We start from the raw sequence: 20,356 nt of genomic DNA on the forward strand, positions 1-20,356 counted from the left end.
ATTGACAGACCTCTCCACCAATTACGATCAAGCACTTGTCAGTGGGCGGGAGGAGGTTTTCTTTGAATGACATTTGTCCAATAAGAGATGACCATTTGATTAATTAATTAAAATGACTCTTACAGATTAAAAAAAAACACTGATGTTTGGGTTATTTTAGGACAAAGGACAATGCCATAAGTTAAGTTTAAACACGAAGCGATATCCTTCTCTGTGATCTGAATTTATGTTATTTATGTACATACACGGTTACCGAGTTAATGTTGACCTAACAAGGACTTTTATTCTCGAATCTAATCACGCATCCCATATTTTAACCCTAGAAATATGACACACACCTTCATCCTCAAAGAGATTATCTTTTATTATGAAAAGCCAAAAGCTGTCCCTTGAATATGTTGTTCATTTATTTAGCTTGTATGAAAAATGCTTCAACCACAAGCAAAAATGGCTTATCTCCTTTACGCTTTTAATCTTTTTTTGTTGAATTTAACTTTTATTTCATCCCTTAATCTTATAAATAACAAAACAGTGCACAATTTTGTATGCATTATTGTGATTCATTCAAAGATATGAGTTAACCTTAATAATAATAATAATAAGAATAAATTGTATTTGTATTGCACTTTACATAGAACAAACCTCAAAGTGCTACAGTTAAGATCATTTAAAAATGGGAAACTAAAAATAGATTTAATAGCTAAAAGACTTAAGCTCCCCCAAAAAAGAAATGTTCTTATTAAATCTTCTCTTTTTTGTGTCTGTAATTGTGCAAATCCAGTATCTGTTGCTTATCTTATGATTGCTCATTGTAAGCGATACAACCTGGCTTCATTCCCAGATCTTGTATTTAAGTTCTGTTATATATATATATATATATATATATATATATATATATATATATATATATATATATATATATATATATATATATATATATATATATATATATATATAAATCATGCATCTTTTACATATGGAGGGTGTTTAATTCAGACATTAAAACATATTGTGTTGTGTCATTATACAGTAAATGTGCACCTTGTTTGATAATAAATCACCTAGGTTGTATTGTAATGATTTTGCTCGTATTCTGTGCTATTTAAAACATTGTATTATGCTACACACACACACACACACACACACACACACACACACACACACACACACACACACACACACACACACACACACACACACACGTTAATGATATTGTTCAAAACCAAAACACTGGAGTGAGGCCATCTAGTGCTCGAGCTGGAGTATTTATGAATGCATTATATTGTAGCAACTACCACACAAGTGAACATACATACAACAAAGTGATAGTTTATTAACATTTATATACAACAGTTTAGGGCAAAAGCAAAGTCTGTTCATCTCGAACTGAGAATTATACTGATATACAGTAATTAGTATTCATAAATATTTATATTTACATTTTTCATCAACAGTTAAAATGAGTAAAGGGTTTTCATATGCAATTTCATTAATTCATCTTGAACTTAAATACAAAAAGAATATAAAATACAAAACTGCCAACAAATAAAAAATGATAAAAATGCATCATTGTTCTAACATCATCAATCAACTGAGCATTGAACAACAGCAAACGGTCAGAGTGTCACAATCTCGGTCAATAAGTAAAACAAGTTATGCTTGATAGTACGTGTTTGGACAGGAATGGTTCATGACAGTAAATGCAATGATACACACTGTCATAAGAGCCGTGCATGCATTAAACACTTCCGACATGATGAGCGGTCGTGTCCAACAATGCAAATAAAAACACATAAAAGCACCAATGCATATTCATAAAGAAAGGTTCGTGTTGCCTTTAGTTATCATCTGTAATTTGATAAATAGGACTCAAAGTCTGTTTAGTTTTACAGTTACAACTATGATGGATAAACCAACTCATGTTTGCATGACTCATCAATAAAATACTGTATATATGCATCCTTTTTGTTTTATTATATAAAGATAAACCCAGTAATATACAAGATGGGGTCTTAATAAATAAGATTTTCAGAGAAATATATATAGTGAATGAGTCAGTGCAGTTATTATATGAAGCTCATCCCTGGGCCCTAAAAAAAAGATTTGGCTTTAAAGGATTTCCTGATCATTTCCTCTCCTCCATCTCATCCCAGATGTTCACCGCTTTCTTTCTTTCTTCAGTGGAAAAGAAATGAAGTTTTTTGAGGAAAACATTCCAGGACTTTTCTCCTCATAATGGCCTTCAATAGGAACCAACGGCTGAAGGTCCAAATCAATGAGGAAGAGCTTCAGAGACTCTGATGATCCAGAGGAATAGAGTCTGATCCACACAAACCATCACACATTTACTAAAAGAAAGAAACATTTATATACTTTTAACCTCAAACGCTCATCTTCAGTGTTGTTGTTCTTCACGGCGTATGATGTCGTCACGTCAGAAAGGTCACGACGCAGGTGGAAGTGCCGGACTAGAGTTGAAAAAACAAACGTGCAAAGACTAAATCAAATGACCTTTACGAAAATAAAATTGCAGACGATTTTAACATTAGGTCTGAACATAAGATGGAGTTTTTCGGCAGTGAAGTCGCGCATTTGAGGTTAAAAAGTACAAAAATGTTTATTTTTTCTTGAAAATGGCTGATGGTTTTGCTAGATACAGTGTTGTAGTTCTCAAAACTTGAATTTGGTCTCGAGACCATATTTTAATGGTCTTGTTTTGGACTCGTTGTTGTCTCGTACTCGAACATATTAGGAATTGGACTTATTCCCGAGTCCATCAAAATATTTCATGATTATTACTGTATGTTAAAGCTACACTGTGTAACTTTTTTAGTTTATTCTTAGCTAAAAACACTTAGTTCTTTCAAAAATATATGTGCTCATTAATGTATATTTACTTCTTTCACGTAATAAAGTATTCTTGTAAGTTTATAATATACCATTGAAAACACATACGGGTGAGGGGTTCGAATGCCGGTCGCCATGTTGGCCCTCCATCTTGAAAGTACAGTAGCCAAAGAGGGACATACCCGTAAATTCAAGCTTCGCCTTTCGCGTTTTAACCATAGACCGTAAAAAAATATGGACGACTCGACATCGTCCGTTTCCGCTTGCCAGATTTGAAGCTTTCATGCGGCCTGCACGGCGCTGACATCTTAGGACCGAGTCTGCGCAGTAGAGAGCAGGAAGAAGTAAAGCTGCAATATCAAAAGCCCGCCCACACTCTCACAGATGCAGAACAATTAATTATGTTGGTGTGAAATAAACAGTTATGGAAATGTAGAAATTAAAGCTTAAGCTCCAATCTGCTCACAAAAATCCCGAAAAAAGTCTGTTAGTGCCTCAGAGACTTCACTCAGAGAAGTCGTCGACCTCAGCTGTCAATCATGACGTCACATCCCCGTTTTTATAGCATCAGATAACTAACTAAAACTAAACTTATTTAAAAACGAACACTTGAAATGAAATCATCGTGATGATAACTACCTTCAATGACATTAACTAACTTTGGGGAACAAATATTTGAAGTGTAATTTTATTGTTTAGTTTGCCTCGCGTCCATTAGAAAACACAGAGATGCGGCTATACTGGGACCGGTCACCAGGGGGCGATAGAGGCGCGAAAGCTTCAGTATCTGAGAAGGAGACTGCAGGCTTGGTTTTAACACTCGATGGCACCGTGTCGAATGTGAAGAGGGGGATTGCCATGTTAATCTTGGACTAAATCAGCCACCGTAGGAGTTAAAACAAAATCAGAATTGAGAGGAACAGAAACTATTATTCACTGGATGGTCATATACCTTTACACCACTAGATGGGGGAAAATATCACACAGTGTAGGAATATGACCATCCAGTGAATAATAGTTTCTGTTCCTCTCAATTCTGATTTTGTTTTAACTCCTACGGTGGCTGATTTAGTCCAAGATTAACACGGCAATCCCCCTCTTCACATTCGACACGGTGCCATCGAGTGTTAAAACGCGAAAGGCGAAGCTTGAATTTACAGGTATGTCCCTCTTTTGCTACTGTACTGTCAAGATGGAGGGCCAACATGGCGACCGGCATTCGAACCCCTCACCCGTATGTGTTTTCAATGGCATATTATAAACTTACGAGAATACTTTATTACGTGAAAGAAGTAAATATACATTAATGAGCACATATATTTTTGAAAGAACAAAGTGTTTTTAGCTAAGAATAAACTAAAAAAGTTACACAGTGTAGCTTTAATGTTTCTTTAAATTGATGTTTGATTGACCCGTCCGCTCTCGCTTCTACTTTACGCTGTGTCCATCTCTAGAGGACGCATTATTTGTCCAAACTATGCCATTTTAATATATTTACTAGTAGTAGGACAAAAATATCACAGAGAAAACCAAATCTTGTTTAATTAAATAATAAAATGAATACAGATGCCATGACTGATGACAGTCTCAACACTGAATGTCTGGCCGAAGGCCGGCACTTTGGTATTTTTTAATAAATGTGTGATGGTTTGTGTGGATCAGACTCTATTCCTCTGGATCATCAGAGTCTCTGAAGCTCTTCCTCATTGATTTGGACCTTCAGCCGTTGGTTCCCATTGAAGGCCATTATGAGGAGAAAAATCCTGCAATGTTTTCCTCAAAAAACGTCATTTCTTTTCCACTGAAGAAAGAAAGAAAGCGGTGAAAATCTGGGATGGAAAAAGGTTAGATGTTCATTTTGAAGTGAACTAATCCTTTGTGAAGCATTATTTAGAGAGTTGTTTGTAACGTGGCCCACACAGACAGAAAGTTCTGATTAGCTTAGTGTCACTAATTTGGTTACGCAATAAAGTCGCTTACATCACGGTCAAGTGTGTGTACTGTCCATGTGTGCTGGCAACAAATCTTGACAACTCAGAGTGAGGAGACGAGAATCCTTTTTTAATGACATGATTAAAGTAGGCATATATTCTTGTATACTCTGCAGTGTGTGCAAAAACAGTTCAGAAATTATAACAACCCAAATAATTTGCTGTGGTTTGGAGTTCAGACGATGATATGAGCATGTTTGGTCAGTGGCTGTGTTCGGAATAGCATAACACCATACTATTTACACAGCATCCAATGTGCACATCCGTATGCCTACATACATACAATACACAGATGCAATGCACATTATAGAGCACACTGTGACGAGTATTCTACCCCATAATGCAATGCGTCGGTCCTAAACAAAAGTTTTCATTTTCACACATTTAACAATTTCTGATATGATAACACATGCTAAATTATTAAACATGCAGCGTAATGATGTGTGAGAACAATATTTCATATTACTGCGCTTTGAAGTGTTTATATGTTGCTTATTGTGTAATTTTCCATACTGGCAGTATATAATGTGCAGTATTTCATAAGCAATATGGGTTATAACTTATGCTTTATTTTAAGGTGTCCTTGCTACTGTGTAATACTATATATAACTACTGAGTACAGTGGCGTAACTTTGTTTTAAAAGGTCGGTGGGATATAAATTGCGTATCATATGCACGCGAGAAAACTGTGTACTATATGCAAGCCAAAGCTCATTTTGAAATATGAGGGGCGCTCATACGTCAAAATGAGCTTTGGCGTGCATATGATATGCACTATACGGCGTATTAAGGGGGGTTGCATTGCTGATACAATGTTATATCAGATATATGTACAATAACAATTGCAGAAAAAATTGTATTAAGATGTCCGGAAATCAATTAAATAGTTCATTTATTGATATAGATCTCGTTTAATTATTGCATCTAAACACAATATAGTGTTGTGCCAAGATTTTTCACGTGAATAAAGGCAAATAGATTTGCACACTTTGCTTATAATCCCTGGTCTAGTCTGTTAAACTTGTCAGAAGTTCTCGTTTCTAATCTGCCCTCGTAGCCAATTTTTTCTCTCATCAAAACCGAAGATCATCAGTACATCAAGAGCAGGGACAGTTTTTGTGCATTTTGTTTTGTTATCTGACCGAAACAAATAGAAAGTCTCTGCAACAGCGGCAACGAGCCCCAGATCGCCTCTTATTTAACAAACGAACAAAATGATAGTGCCTACTCTTCTAGTTAACCAGAGATGTTTTGTTTGTATTAGTTAGGTTCATCCGTGAAGCAAGATGTTTTAAAAAAAGTGGTGGGGACATGTTTCACCCGTCCCACCCGTAAATTACGCCTATGACTGAGTAATATTAAAGGGAGCAGATTATGCCCCTTTTCACAAGATGTAATATAAATCTCTGGTGTGTGTCCCCAAAATGTGTGCAAAAAACATGCCGTTTCTGTGTGTGTCCCTTTAAATGCAAATGAGCTGCTGCTCTCCGCCCCCTTCCAGAGGGCGGAGCCTTTACACAAGCGTCAGATACTCCATCAATAACAAAACAGGCCAATCTCACTCAGACAAATGTCAGAAATAAGCCGCTGTGGATCAGCCGTGCATGTTTGAGCCGGAGTCGACACAGACGAGAGACTCAGGAAGAGCTCCACACTTTACACTGAACGCTTAGGGGATCATTTATGTAGCGTTAGTTTGTGGAGTTACATTAGTGATGTTTGTGACACACACATTGTAATACTCGAGCGCGGATACAGCGAGGGAACAAAAATGGCGTCTCTGTGTTTCTGACTCGGGGCGTGGCTACGCTAAAGGGCCAATCAGCAGCAGGCATGGGCGGGGCTTCCCTACACTTACAGGAGTAGAGGAGATTGATAATGATTGATTGGGTATTGGGTGGATTTTTACCATTATAGGCTGGTTGTTTACACACATCTGTGTTCAAACACCTTATAAAAGTGGATTTTGCATAATAGGTCCCCCTTAATTAACAACATGTACTTACTATAGAGTTTAGTAGGATTGGGATTTGTTTTAGGGTTAGTTGCATGTAATTATCTCAATTAGGGGCGTGTCTTCGCTAACAGGGCCAATCAGCAGCAGGCATGGGCGGGGCTTCCCTACTAGTAGTTGAGGGAAATATGAGAGATTGATAAAGATATTGATGGGCATTATAACAAAAGTATAGGGTGGATTTTTACCACTATAGGCTGTTTGTTTACACACATCTGTGTTCAAACATAATTGCATAATAGGTTTACTTTAATTAACAACATGTATTTACTATAGACGATTAGGGTTTGTTTTAGGGTTAGTTCCATTATAAATAATTTATTTATAAATAATAATTATAAATAATTTACTGTTGTTTACATATGTAACAAGGACGCAGTAAAATAAAGTGTCACCGCAGTATGTTAGTATTCCATTTCAAACACAGCCAGGCACTGAAAATCCCAGTTCAACAAATTTTAAAGGGTTAGTTCATCCAAAAATTAATTAATTAATTAATTCCTCCTGTGGTTGGCCAGCCGTCAGACCTCCGTTCATCTTCACACACAGATGAAGATATTAGTGTTGAAATCCGATGGCTCAGAAAGGCCTTCATTGACACCAATGTCATTTCCTCTCTCAAGACCCATAAAGGCACTAAAGACGTCGTTACAAAGCCCATCTCACTACAGCGGCTCTACAATCATTTATGAAGAGATGAGAATAGTTTGCGTGCGAAAAATATATAGTGATGTCAGATTTCAAAACAAAGCTTTGAACCGTTATGAATCAGTGAATCGATTCATGATTCGGATCACCAGAAGGCGTTTCTCAATGTCAAGGAAGGATCCTCGGAAGCCAGAATTCCAAGGATGCTACGTCATCGACATCCGACGAAGGACTGCTCCAATGTCGAGGATCCTCGGAATTTCAACCAAGGACTGAGTCCTTCGTTCGAAAAATGTGTCATATACAGGAAAGGATGCATATGAGTAGCCTTTGCGCTCTTCGCGTTCTCAAATCACCCACAATCCTATGCGTGCAGCTTTGCTATCTTCAGACGTTCCCGGAGTCGGAGCGTGAATGGGGCACATATGCTTGTATCGGAGTTTGGAGATGGGAAGGAAGGAGGCGGGAACCGGCGAACTTTCAACAACTTTATAATAAATAATAAACAAAACGAAAGTAACGCGGGCGACTGCCTGCACACACATAATAAAACATAAACAAACCATAACATAAAGTCCAGGCCTAGTCCTCTCTCGTCTTCCACGCTCCTCCAATTATACTCCCGTCACTGCCGTGAGCCGAGACTGGTGTGGCTGACTCATAACGGTTCGAAGCTTTGTTTTGAAATCGGCCATCACTATATAAGTCGTTATTTAGTTTTTTTGCGCACAAAAACTATTCTGGCCTCTTCATCAATGATTGTAGAGCCGCTGTAGTGAGATGGGCTTTGTAACGACGTCTTTAGTGCCTTTATGGGTCTTGAGAGAGGAAATGACATTGGTGTCAATGAAGGCCTTTCTGAGCCATCGGATTTCAACACTAATATCTTCATCTGTGTGTGAAGATGAGCGGAGGTCTGACGGCTGTCCAACCACTGGAGGAATCAATGACAGGGTTTTATTTTTGGGTGAACTAACCCTTTAAAGGAATAGCCAATCAGAACGGAGATGCACTGATGCTTAACCAATAAAATGACGAGGAGGATGAGAGTCAGGCCGAGCTTGGTTTTTACTACTGCATACATGTGGCTTTCAACCCGCAAATACAGTAACTACACATCTTATATTTTAGAGCAGAAACATGCTATTTCAAGTCATTTTAAACAAAATGCCCACATTTATTTAGTTTTAAAAAAAATCTCTAAAAAGTCTCTTGATTTATCGAAAATGTATTTACAATAATAAAAACAAAATCTCTACTTCACTCCAGACCAAAGGTGCTGGTTTCCTCCACAGCGGTTAGAAGTTTTTCATACAGCATTGTGTATGATGGATAGGGAGGCAAATCCAGGCGGTTGAAGCATGTGTGAGCCCTGCAGGAGACAAAGAGACACAGGGGTCAAAGGTCAAGAGTAAACAGGCGACATAAACACTACATTTTTGTGAGCTGCCTTCACTGCAAAAAAATGCTTTTCTTACTTAGTATTTTTGTCTTGTTTCTAGTCCAAACATCTAAAAATTCTTTAAATAAGAAGTATTTACTAGACAAGCAAAAGTAATTGTCTTGTTTTGGGGAAAATAACTCAAAATGAAGAGTGTTTGCTTAAAATAAGATAAATAATTTTTTTTTCCAACAATATCTTTATTTTTCAAACATAATAACCTTACATAAACTCAAAAACTCTTACCCCAGAACCCTGTCCATCAGACTGACCAAAACTAACATCATAACACAAATAGTTAATCAAGTGAATAACTAAAAACAAAAGAAACAGAAATATACAATAAAGTACAGGAGAAGAAAAACATAAATTAAAATAAAATAAATTACGTTCACACATAAATTAAATAAGGGATAAAATAATTACATAACCTACCATGCACAGATCTCACCAGTGTACTAGAAAAATAATCTTAATTCAAACAGAAAACAAGATTATTTTTCTCACCCCATTGGCAGATTATTTATCTTATTTTAAGCAAAAACTCTCTTCATTTTGAATTATTTGTCCCCAAAACAAGACAAATACTTTTGCTTGTTTAGTAAATACTTCTTGTTGTAAGAATGTTTAGATGTTTGGACGAGAAACAAGACAAAAATACTGAGTAAGAGAAGCATTTTTCGCAGTGTTGCTGTAAAGGACACACTTCTCCATAGCGGCATGTGAAATTCTGTATCTGAGTGAGGCATCTGTATCCGCTCCATCACACTGCCTTTATTTAGCTTTGGCTGACGCTGTACACACACAATGACAAACTCCAAGCCGTTCTTACCCTGACAGAGAAATATGAGCCTGTACTTTAGTGCTGACGGCGCCAGGCTTTGATCCGCAGTCCCTTCTGTTTGCCAGACGAACCGGGTGAAATTAATTTCAAGGTGAGACACTGAATGCAAATCAAGCCCGAGTGAGCTTTGGAGTCTAAAAGTTGGTTTTCAGGATGACACTTTTTCATCTCGGATAGCTTTATTTACAAGTATAAGCAGTGAGAGAAGGCTGAAAGAGGGTTTCCTTTGCTGCTGTGATTGAATTGCACATGGTAGGTAAACAAAACATTAAGCTTATAGACGACTACACAAAGAAATGTTGGTTAAAGCAAATATAAATGGGAAGATCTGAAACACTGCTTGAATCAATTTTAGGTATAAAATTGTGTAGCATCTCTAATCTAACTAGTCGTCTATATGGTAATGCACTCTGAAAAGTTGACAAAACAAACTTTAAGCAAAATATGCACTTGTGTAATCTTCTCAACTGACCAACCATAGGCGTCAGAACCATTGTGTGTGTGTGTGTGTGTGTGTGACAAGACCCAACCACTTTTTAAGACCAATGATATTGGACCCACTCACTTTTATGGTCTGTAATTCAGCACATGTCTGCTTACCGACCCCTAACTGATAAACACTTATTATTAAACACGTTATACGCTTTATGTCCACTTTTCTAATATTTTCTCTATTTTTATTGAAAATAAATGCCTTTCTGATCTGATATGTGATGGTAAAGGGAGTAGAGCGAGTTCAGCAAAAGTCGGATTCGAACCTCTGATCGTTTTGCGTCTAAACTTGATGCCGTGCGTCTCTAACCCCTACACTATAGCCACAGGCAATACCTCTGTGATTTCCGTAATTTAGTCTGGCCAAATCAATCGTTTAATAAACGGCGGTATATTTGTATTTAATGTAAATGGCATCTAATGATTTCATTAATAACTCTCCCTCATGTCATTGGACACCCGTCAGACCTTCGTTCATCTTCAGAACACGAAGATATTTTTGTTGAAAGCTGAGTGTAACGAAGTTAGTAGCTGGGAAGGAAGGAGGCGGGAACCGGCGAACGTTTCACCAACATTTATTAACTCAAAATAAATAAACAAAACGAAAGTAAAACCGCGGGCAGCCCCTCACGGACGACTGCCCACAAACACACAAACAAAACATAACATAAAATCCAGGCCTGGTCCTCTCTCGTCTTCCGCAGCCCTTGCTTCTCCTTATATGCTCCCGTCACATGGCCGCGAGACGAGACCGGTGTGCCACGCAGCTGGCACTCGTGAACCTTAATCACCGGCCCGCTCTCGCGGTCCCTCGCCCCGCTGCCTGTCACACCACACTGAGAAAGGGTCAAGATAGGCCTCCATTGGCATTCAGTACATTCCCACTCAGACCCATAAAGGCCCTAAACACATCGATACAAAGCCCATCTCACTACAGCGGCTGGACAATCATTTTATAATGCGACGAGAATAGTTTTTGTGCGCAAAAAAAATCAAAATAATGACTTTATCCGCCAATTGTCTTCCGTGTCGGTCTCGCTCCTCCTCTTCTGGGTCATGAACGGCGGAATGCCAATGGAGGCCTATCTGAAGCCTTTCTCAGCTTTACACAAAAATATCTTCATTTGTGTTCTGAAGATGAACGAAGGTCTAACGGGTGTCCAACGACATGAGGGGGAGTAATTAATGAAATCATTTTCATTTTAGGGTGAACTAAACCTTTAACTCTGAGTCTTCCGGAGTCGGGGTCAAAGCTGATTCGACAGACCGCCGTTTTCCAGCTTCTGTGTTTACTAGAAGCACGCAAGCACAACTCGGCCGTCATTATGTTAAGCCCCGCCCACCGACTCTATACACAATGTGATTGGCCTGACCAGAGTTTGGTTTTTACAGCTCAGACGTGTATTGAGAGTTGCTAGACTCGAGGCAGATTAAATTTTGCTGCCGCTAGGGTGCGTCTAGATTTCTAGGCTAGTAGTTCTACAGAACACTGTGAATGTACATTAGCACTGTTTGTATGTGTTTGGGTTTTGTGTAGCATTTGGACACAGAAACGGATATGATTGTCATGCCAGACGTAACAATGAGTATCTCATGCAGTGTACCTTGGCAGAGAGGTAACCTTTCCCCACTTCTCGATGCAGAAGCGGCGCAGGCCGTTGCTCCCACGCAGTGCTGCGAAACCTTCATAAGGGACGCTGGAAGTGCCCGTCACAAACTGCAGCAGGCGCAACCTCTGTTCATTATTGAAGCGCTCCACCGCGGCCCAGAACCAACGCATCACAATGTGCCCATCATGGTAACCTGGAGATTGACAGAGATTCCAGTGAAGTTAAAAGAGAAGGATGTAGTTTTGCAGCACGAGTGGCACCTAGTAGAATTGCATAAATAAAGCATATTTTCGAACCCTCTTCCAAACGCCCCTAATGCCCGTCTTACCTCCCCCAGCTCAAACATCACAAACACAGCTCTTACAGGTGATTGTGAATCAATCAATCAACTTTATTTATATTGCGCTTTTACAATGCCGATTGTTTCAAAGCAGCTTCACAGTGTTAAACAGGACAATATTGAATGTTCAGTGCACTATAAAGCTTTGTCATAGTTAGCTGTCTACTATAGGGGGAGATTTGGAACACAGCCCTAGTGATCCTGAAGACCTTGATTAGCTGGTACAGGTCTGTTTAATGAATGCTGGAGCTATTGTTAGCCTGTTGCTGAGCTAACAATGGTACTCTAAAAAGCATTATTATAAATAGCACACACAAATATTGGTTAAAGTAGTCCTTGTGTGACCTTTCTCAATATCAAATGAATGTAGTCATTCAAAGTCTTGGACAATTTTGTCTTTGCTGAGCTTGCATTCTGGGAGGGCCTTCTACAGAAAGAAACTAACTCAGAATTTGGCTGAAACAATCTCATTTAAATGAGGTAAAGTATAAGAAGGAAAGAGAATGTGTTCCACTAAAGAGGGCCTTCAGGGTCTCCATCTGAATGTGCATAGGCTGTGCAGGAAAAGTCAACAGAGTTTCAAGTGAGATCATCTCGACACTGTGAAACCACAACACCACAGGGTCATATGAAATTCTCCAGGGCTCACCCGTTATGCTTTCAATGTCAACAGCTCTGTTCTAAGTAATGAACTGCAATCTAAACAGATGGGATACTTGTTTTGGCATTTGCGGTGGGGTAAAATACTATTGACCCTCCATAGTAATTCACAGCAGAGGGCCTGAAAGAAAAGTGAAACCACTACACATGGAACAAATGGTAAACCTGAGCAATCAAGCGTCTAATCACTAATGAGGACCATGTGAATATTTTTCTCCAATAGTTAATGATTTATGGGTAGTTTTGAACCCTTTTGGAGATATATTGACAACATTACCAAATGCTGACAGTAGTTCCCATGTAATTTTGTGCCACAGTAGGCATCCGCTTACCTCCTCTATATTCTGTGTTGGATCTCCAGTCATTCAAATCGATCTCGGCTGTTCCAGCAATGACCAACTCCAGCTCACGAGCATCAAACACTGAAACCAGACGCGAGTCTACGACCTGCGTGGTTAAAAGGAACATCTGACATACAAAGCATCTGAATATGTTTAGTAAATAATCGTTTCACTTAACCGTTGTCTAGATTGGCTACTATTCAAGCTGGCATACCTCATAGAAACCTCTCACAAGGGCTTCGGTCTGCTGCATAACCCCCCTCTCCACCCTCCATCTAGCCATACGCTCAATGTATTCCTTCTTGTTCTTCTCTGTCACTTGGATGTTGGAGCCCCCCGACTTCAGTTCCCTCTCCGTCACCTGTCGAACGATGTAAAAAAGTTTTTCTGCTGCAGAAATAATGTTTATAATTCAAAGTATTAGCAACATGGCAGGTTAAAAAGCATGGATGCACCCTCAGCGACCAATTTGTTCTAAAGGAGAAGGGATTAATGTAAGTAGCATAAACATAAGTACGCCAAGGTTGTCCAAACCTGCTTCTAGAGGGCCAATGTCCTGCAGTTTAGCTCCAACTTGCCCCAACACTGGAAGTGTCTAGTGATCTTGAAAATCTTGGTTCAGATGTGTTTAATATGGGTTAGACTAGGGCTGCATGATATTGGAAAAAAATTACATTGCGATATTTTTTTCCCCAACGATATATATTGCAATATTGAGAGCCATCAATCCAGGCTAAAGTCAATAATTACCATTCCGGGATATTAATAATTTCACTAATAATCAAGCTTCATTACAAGTGACAAAAAGAAATGTTGGACAGTATGTGCAAACATGAAACTAAACCTCCAGTAGGTGGCAGCAGGTTACCGTCTTAATGAGCGAGTCACTGAGTCGTTCATTCAAACGTTTCGTTCAAACACTGAATCGTTAACACTTGTTGCTATGAGTAAGACTTGTTGCAGTTCTGCTGTAAATGATTTTCACTGCTGAAATAGAACAACAACACTAAATATTGCATCTGAAATGTAAGTGACTTTAAGTGAATGTTAATTAGTTGTTTATGGAACTGTCATATGAAATCAGTGTCATTTTCAGTCGTGATGGTATTCAGGAAAACGCTCTAGTGTTGTGATTTCTCCTCGAGAGGCTGCACGAGCGTCAACAGCGCGACCTTATTATCATCAGTTCATTATATATTATCCACAATCGATCGCCACTTACACTAAATAAATGCACAAACATTCTTGCATTTTGGTGATTCGCTAGTTATTTTTTATTTTAATCAGGCTCTTGTCCTTCAAGTAAAATTTTCTTTCTCTTGTCCCTTCAAAACACTCATATGTCCCGGACAAGCGTTATTGTCGAGCCCTGCTTTGTATTCGTCGTAAAGATCTTTGTGGTGCCGTTTTAAGTAATCAGACAAATTGGTGTTTTCTTGTTTTGTGGCCACAAGACACGCCATTCAAAGTACCTCTTTTTGTTCAACATCCTCCTTTATGTAGCCGAAATAGTCCCAAAAAGATTATTTCTGGTACAAACCTTTTTTTTCCCCCTCTTCGGATCCTCTTCGTTGCGCATTTTAGCAGTGAATGTTTGGCCGTGAGCGGTGAGCAGCGGCACAGCGAACCAATCACTGTCCAGGCACACGGAACGTGCATATCACTACAGCAACAAACTCGTGTTTACTGTGTGCTACATAGACCGTTCTCGTCTTAATACACCATGGGCTACAACCCTTCACATCGCATGTTCTGGCGATGTGACTATCGCTCACACGCACATCGCGATGTCGATGTTGAAACAGAATATCGTTCAGCCCTAGGTTAGACCTAAACAAGGCCCTCTAGGAGCAAGAATGGACACCGCTGTAGTACTTCTGAAGTAACAAGTTGATCTACCAAAGAGCCAACCCACTGGGGTTGAGAAACACTGGTGTAAACAGTGTGGTTTGGTTTGCTTTGGTGACCCCGACGTGCCACCTTTTGCAACTTTAGTACAATATGGAAAACTGATAACCAGGTTTGGTTTGCTGTAGGTAATGGAGATGCCTGAAAGCGAGACTCAACTCTCAAGTTCCTTTATATGATTGCAGGCATTTTGGTAAGACACATGAAAAACCTGGTGCTTCAAAAAAAGACTGAATTATCCAGCACCTGTCCAAAGACCTCCTCGTTGACTGTAAACGTTAGATCCAGGATGTCAGTGATATCGTTGTCCTTCATCCATTGCAAGCTCTGGTGGAACTCCTCATCCAGGTATTCCAAATCAGTTAAATCTGTCACTCTATGGACCATAAAACAGACATCCAATCAAACATCATCAATTAAAACTCTGCTTAAGGCTATAATATATGACACTGCCCAGATTTACAGTCTGGACAAGTTGAGTCTAATTGCCTGAAAATCAGAGCCAGTCTACAGATTTGAGCTGATATATTTCCAAGGCTACACTGCAAAAAATGCTTTTATTACTCAGTATTTTTGTTTTGTTTTTAGTCCAAACATCTAAAAATTCTTAAAACAAGAAGTATTTACTAGACAAGCAAAAGTAATTGTCTTGTTTTGGGTGCATAATAACTTAAAATGAAGAGAGTTTTTGCTTAAAATAAGATAAATAATCTGCCAATGGGGTAAGAAAAGTTATCTTGTTTTCTGTTTGAATTAAGATTATTTTGCTTACCTCATTGACAGATTATTTCGCTTATTTTAAGCAAAAACGCTCTTCCTTTTGAGTTATTTTTCACCCAAAACAAGACAATTACTTTTACTTGTCTAGTAAATACTTCTTGTTTTAAGAATTTTTAGATGTTTGGACTAGAAACAAGACAAAAATACTAAGTAAGAAAATCATTTTTTGCAGTGCACCCTTTAATAGCAAATATAGATAAACAGTTGACGCTGTTCATGTGAGCACCCCGACGCATGTGTGTGATGCTAATGCAGGAAATGGCCAATAATGAGCTGGCATTTTGATGTAGAAACACTGTTTTTAATACATCAAACATGGACTGACACGGAGGAGAAGAAATTGTTGAATAAAGTCGTTATTTTTGTTTGTTTGTTGTTCTTGTCGCTTCATAACATTAAGGTTGAACCACTGTAGTCACATGGACTATTTTAATGTAGTCTTTACTCTTGACTACCTTTCTGGACCTTGAAAGTTCTGTGGGTGTCCAGTGGCGGCTGCTTTACTCCACTGCATCCCACGCTTTGCATTGCTCTTGGTGATGTAAGGCTTGGATGAGCTGCTCGGCCATGGAAACCCATTCCATGAAGCTCTCTCCGCTGTTCTTGAGCTCATCTGAAGGCCACAGAAGTCTGGAGGTCTGGAGCTGTTGACTCTGCAGAAAGTTGGTGACTTCTGCGCTCTGTGACCCTCAGCATGCGCTGACCCCGCTCTGTGATTTTACTAACAGTTGAGCGTGGAATATTTAGTAGTGAGGAAATGTCAGGAATGGACTTATTGCACAGGTGGCAACTAGAGTGCGGATCGGGCCGTATTTTTCTGTCCGAGTCCGGCCCGCGTCCGACAAAGCAGTAAACGAACCCGACAGTTAAAATCAATTTTTTTCTCTCATATACTAATGACACATGTACGTTTGTTTGTGTGGAAAGCCCGCTTTTATTAAGCAACTGTAGGAAGGCATTCTGAAATGTTTACAGACGAGCGCATCAGCACGCGCATGGGGCATCAAGCGTTACACAGAGCCCAATCAAATATAGCCAACTAAAATTAAATGAACAAAGGTCTGCTAAAAATGTCCTAAGCTAACAGAACAAAACATTAACGTAACACAATTAAAATGCTTATTGAAATGAAAGTCACTCTTACCATTTTTCTCAAACTGTATGATTCCTAAACTACAACATGGGATTTATTTACATAATCTATCCATCAAATTTTAGGCTAATCGAGGTTTTATGAAAAAAAAAGGATTGCATCCTCAACTGTGGATGGCTTCAAGGCTGTCCTCCGGCCAGCAGCTGAAGTTGCGCTCGCTACTGCTGCGTATACCGCGGGCAATATGCTAGCACGTGTTGTGCGTTGTTGGCACAGCGACATAAACAAATTTCCGCACACAGGAAGACGGATGTTAGGGTAATATTTTGCATTTATCTTAATCACAAAACAAACCATTGCATCAAGTTAAAAAGGATCATTGGCTACTTACATATTACAGTTTTTCTCAGTCGCTTTGGTACATTTCTCGAATCAAACTCACAATTTGCAAAACAGTAAGTGCATTTCTCAAAACAATTTGTACAAATAGCAAAACCCCATGGATAACCTGCAAAAGCCACTCTCTTCCTCAAAATCCTCCGTTCATCTCTCAGAAGTAAATATCTGTGTCGATGAACATGTCAGTGCCAGTCATGTTGTCAATATAACAGTTTACTCTGGAGGGATGTTCTGATGGAAACTACGGCTAAAGTTTTGATGACAATTATTGTCAATTGAAAGCTACATCTTAGTGTATGTGTGTGTGTGTGTGTGAGTGTACTTGCAAGAGAATGGAGAAGATTCAAATTTACACTCTTATTGTTTGTCCTGTATATTATTGACAGAACATGTCATTGAGATAAAGAAAAGAAAAGACAGCACTGAATAACTGATTTAGAAAAAAGTCTAATGGAAATATGAAAGTATAGAAATATGCTTGACATATTATGATAACTTGTTCAAACATTTTGCATGTAAAGACTTTTGGTGACATGGCGAGACTATTCAACAGAATATAATACATTTTGATCAACATGACATAAGCAGCTGATAATGTAGGAAACAGCAGAGAATTGGACATAATCATTGGCATGGATGTGCATTTGCAACTTGTTCAAAGGAAATGAGAAACTGCTTTTCTGATGTGCACAAGAGACACAATGATGTGAGAACTGAACAGGTAGTTTTGAGAATTTCAATTCTGATCTGAGAAATGTACCAAAGCGACTGAGAAAAACTGTACCCCGTTTTAAATTTAAAAGGTCGATTTTAAACGTCATAAACGATTTTAAACGTCATACCGAGCCCGATCCGAACGTCATTTCTAAATATCTGTCCTAACCCGGCCTGGCCCGTCGGGTACCATCGGGACCTGTCAGGCTCGGGTCGGGTATCCATCCTCTAGTGTCAGCCTATCACGGCCCCACGCTTGAGTTCACTGAGCTCCTGAGAGCGACCCATTCTTTCACTAATCTGTGTAGAAGCGTCTGCAGGCCGAGAGCTGGAGTTATACACCTGTGGCCATGAAGAGACTGAACACCTGAACTCAGGCATCTGGAGGGGCGGCCCAATACTTTTGAAAGAACCAATTCAAATTAAAAAGAAATACACTCTTCTTATGTAATCCGCATGAAAGGTGCATTTCTCTCTATAGGCGTGATCACAATTGCAGAGACAAGATAGTCAACTTCATCTTTGCAGCCGACACGACTACATTTGTTTATTAATAAATAATTAAAATGTCTCATTGCTATTTTTTCAGACGCATTCATAATCATTAGTTTTACCGGTGCTTTGCGGCAAGCTTTAGGAACCGAATCTGATTTGTTAGCTTCAGACTGTGTTTCCATTCAGTCGCATTACATCAAACATGGTTGATATTTTAAGACGATTTTAGAACATTTTTTTTATTTGTCATGTGTATCCGAGGTGCATGTTTCTGTGTGAGTGTGTTGTGTTCATAATGACCTTAAAGGTCAGCTAGTGTGTGAACCTCAGTCGTTTAGTGTATGATGCCCAGTTTTCCCTTTGTAACCATTTACAAAGTCTGCAAAAAAAATCTATTGTATTGTGTATTGCATTCCAGCCTTTATAATGTCATCGTGACACTAAAAAAACCCATAGAGACTCACAGTCTGAGCAGGGCCTTGTAGAACGGTCGGGTGAAGAAAGCATCCAACAAATACTGGTGGATCAGAGCCAGACCCAAAATACGGCCACTGAAACGGAACCTGTAGGGGTCCAACAAAACATATATCCATATTATAATGTTCTGTACATGCCCTATTGTAATACAGATCCTGCTTTTGCTACATTCCCAGCCTTTAAGACGTCTTCACCTTGTGGATAGAGCTAAAGTCAGACACCGTGACTGGAGCCAACTTTTAAATTCAATTAAATTTGTGAATTTGAACAATGACACTCACCAGACGTGTCCCTAGTTTGGATAAAGTTCAAGGCAAACTTTGGGAATTTGTCTTTGTATTTAGTTTACTAACACTATAATTTACTCAACAAGACGCCCGTTTTCCCTGTCAGTCAAAATCCCGAAATGAGAGACGAAAACAAAGACGTAGTGTGACCGCTTCTACATGGCTTTCTTTCCAGCTGACCAGAAGGCATGCAATCCCTCAACCACAGGCCACATCAACCCGACAACTACAAAGTTGAACTTCAAAAACATTCCCAGTCTAAGCTGCAGTAATTAGGGACACAGATAGTAAAGTAGGAAGGATTTCTCACCATTCCAAGTGGTTCTCTACAAATGCAGACATGGGGCTGATCTGCACCATATACGTGTCATTGGCTGAGTACTCAAACAGGCCGTAGTACGGGTTAAACATCTCCTGAGACAGCAGGAAGAAGAACTCCCGCGACGGGCCGCTGTAGTCCAAACTATGGAGAACATCAATGCATTATGTTTGAGTATGCATCGTGTAGAGCTGCTACATGTGGAGGCTATAAAGTTCCCTTTTGTAAAACATCTTTTGCCCAAAATGTTTATTTCTGTGTGTGGAATTGGCTTCCAACAAATATAAAAACTTTAACTAAGGGTGCTTTCACATCTCTAGACCGCTCCAGGTCCAGAAGAACGCTCTTATAGCCGTCAGCTGAGGAGAGACTGGGATTGAGTACGGGTGATGATAACCGTTAACTGTCACCGTCACACAGGTGGGATGCTTGGCACTCTTTTTTTGATGGCCTTTTATTCATAGCCTATATTTAAAGGCTTAGTTCACCCAAAATATTCAAACGGTTATGAATCAGCGAATTGATTCATGATTCGGATCGCCAATGTCACGTGATTTCAGCAGTTTGAGACGCAATCTGAATCATGAATCAATTCGCTGATTCATAACCATTCGAAACTTTATTTAAGGATTAAAAACAAACGCGGAAGAGAAGCC

The 20,356-nt window shown here is 39.2% G+C and overlaps 1 protein-coding gene across 3 annotated transcripts in view; it reads right to left on the reverse strand.

The window, feature by feature from the left end:
• Positions 1 to 8,273: 8,273 nt before the first annotated feature.
• The window catches only part of LOC137064223 (E3 ubiquitin-protein ligase HECW1), a 121,621-nt gene continuing 109,538 nt past the window's right edge, over positions 8,274 to 20,356 (reverse strand). For all 3 annotated transcript variants that reach the window (XM_067435586.1, XM_067435584.1, XM_067435585.1), the window contains 7 exons: positions 19,692 to 19,844; positions 19,082 to 19,180; positions 15,383 to 15,512; positions 13,443 to 13,589; positions 13,220 to 13,334; positions 11,882 to 12,080; positions 8,274 to 8,872 (listed from right to left, as the gene is read on the reverse strand). In XM_067435586.1, coding sequence (XP_067291687.1) covers positions 8,761 to 8,872; positions 11,882 to 12,080; positions 13,220 to 13,334; positions 13,443 to 13,589; positions 15,383 to 15,512; positions 19,082 to 19,180; positions 19,692 to 19,844 — 955 coding nt within the window. In that variant the 3' untranslated portion in view covers positions 8,274 to 8,760. The remainder of the gene's footprint in view (positions 8,873 to 11,881; positions 12,081 to 13,219; positions 13,335 to 13,442; positions 13,590 to 15,382; positions 15,513 to 19,081; positions 19,181 to 19,691; positions 19,845 to 20,356) is intronic.

The sequence above is a fragment of the Pseudorasbora parva genome, chromosome 24, assembly GCF_024679245.1.
Source record: "Pseudorasbora parva isolate DD20220531a chromosome 24, ASM2467924v1, whole genome shotgun sequence".
Lineage (NCBI taxonomy): Eukaryota > Metazoa > Chordata > Actinopteri > Cypriniformes > Gobionidae > Pseudorasbora > Pseudorasbora parva.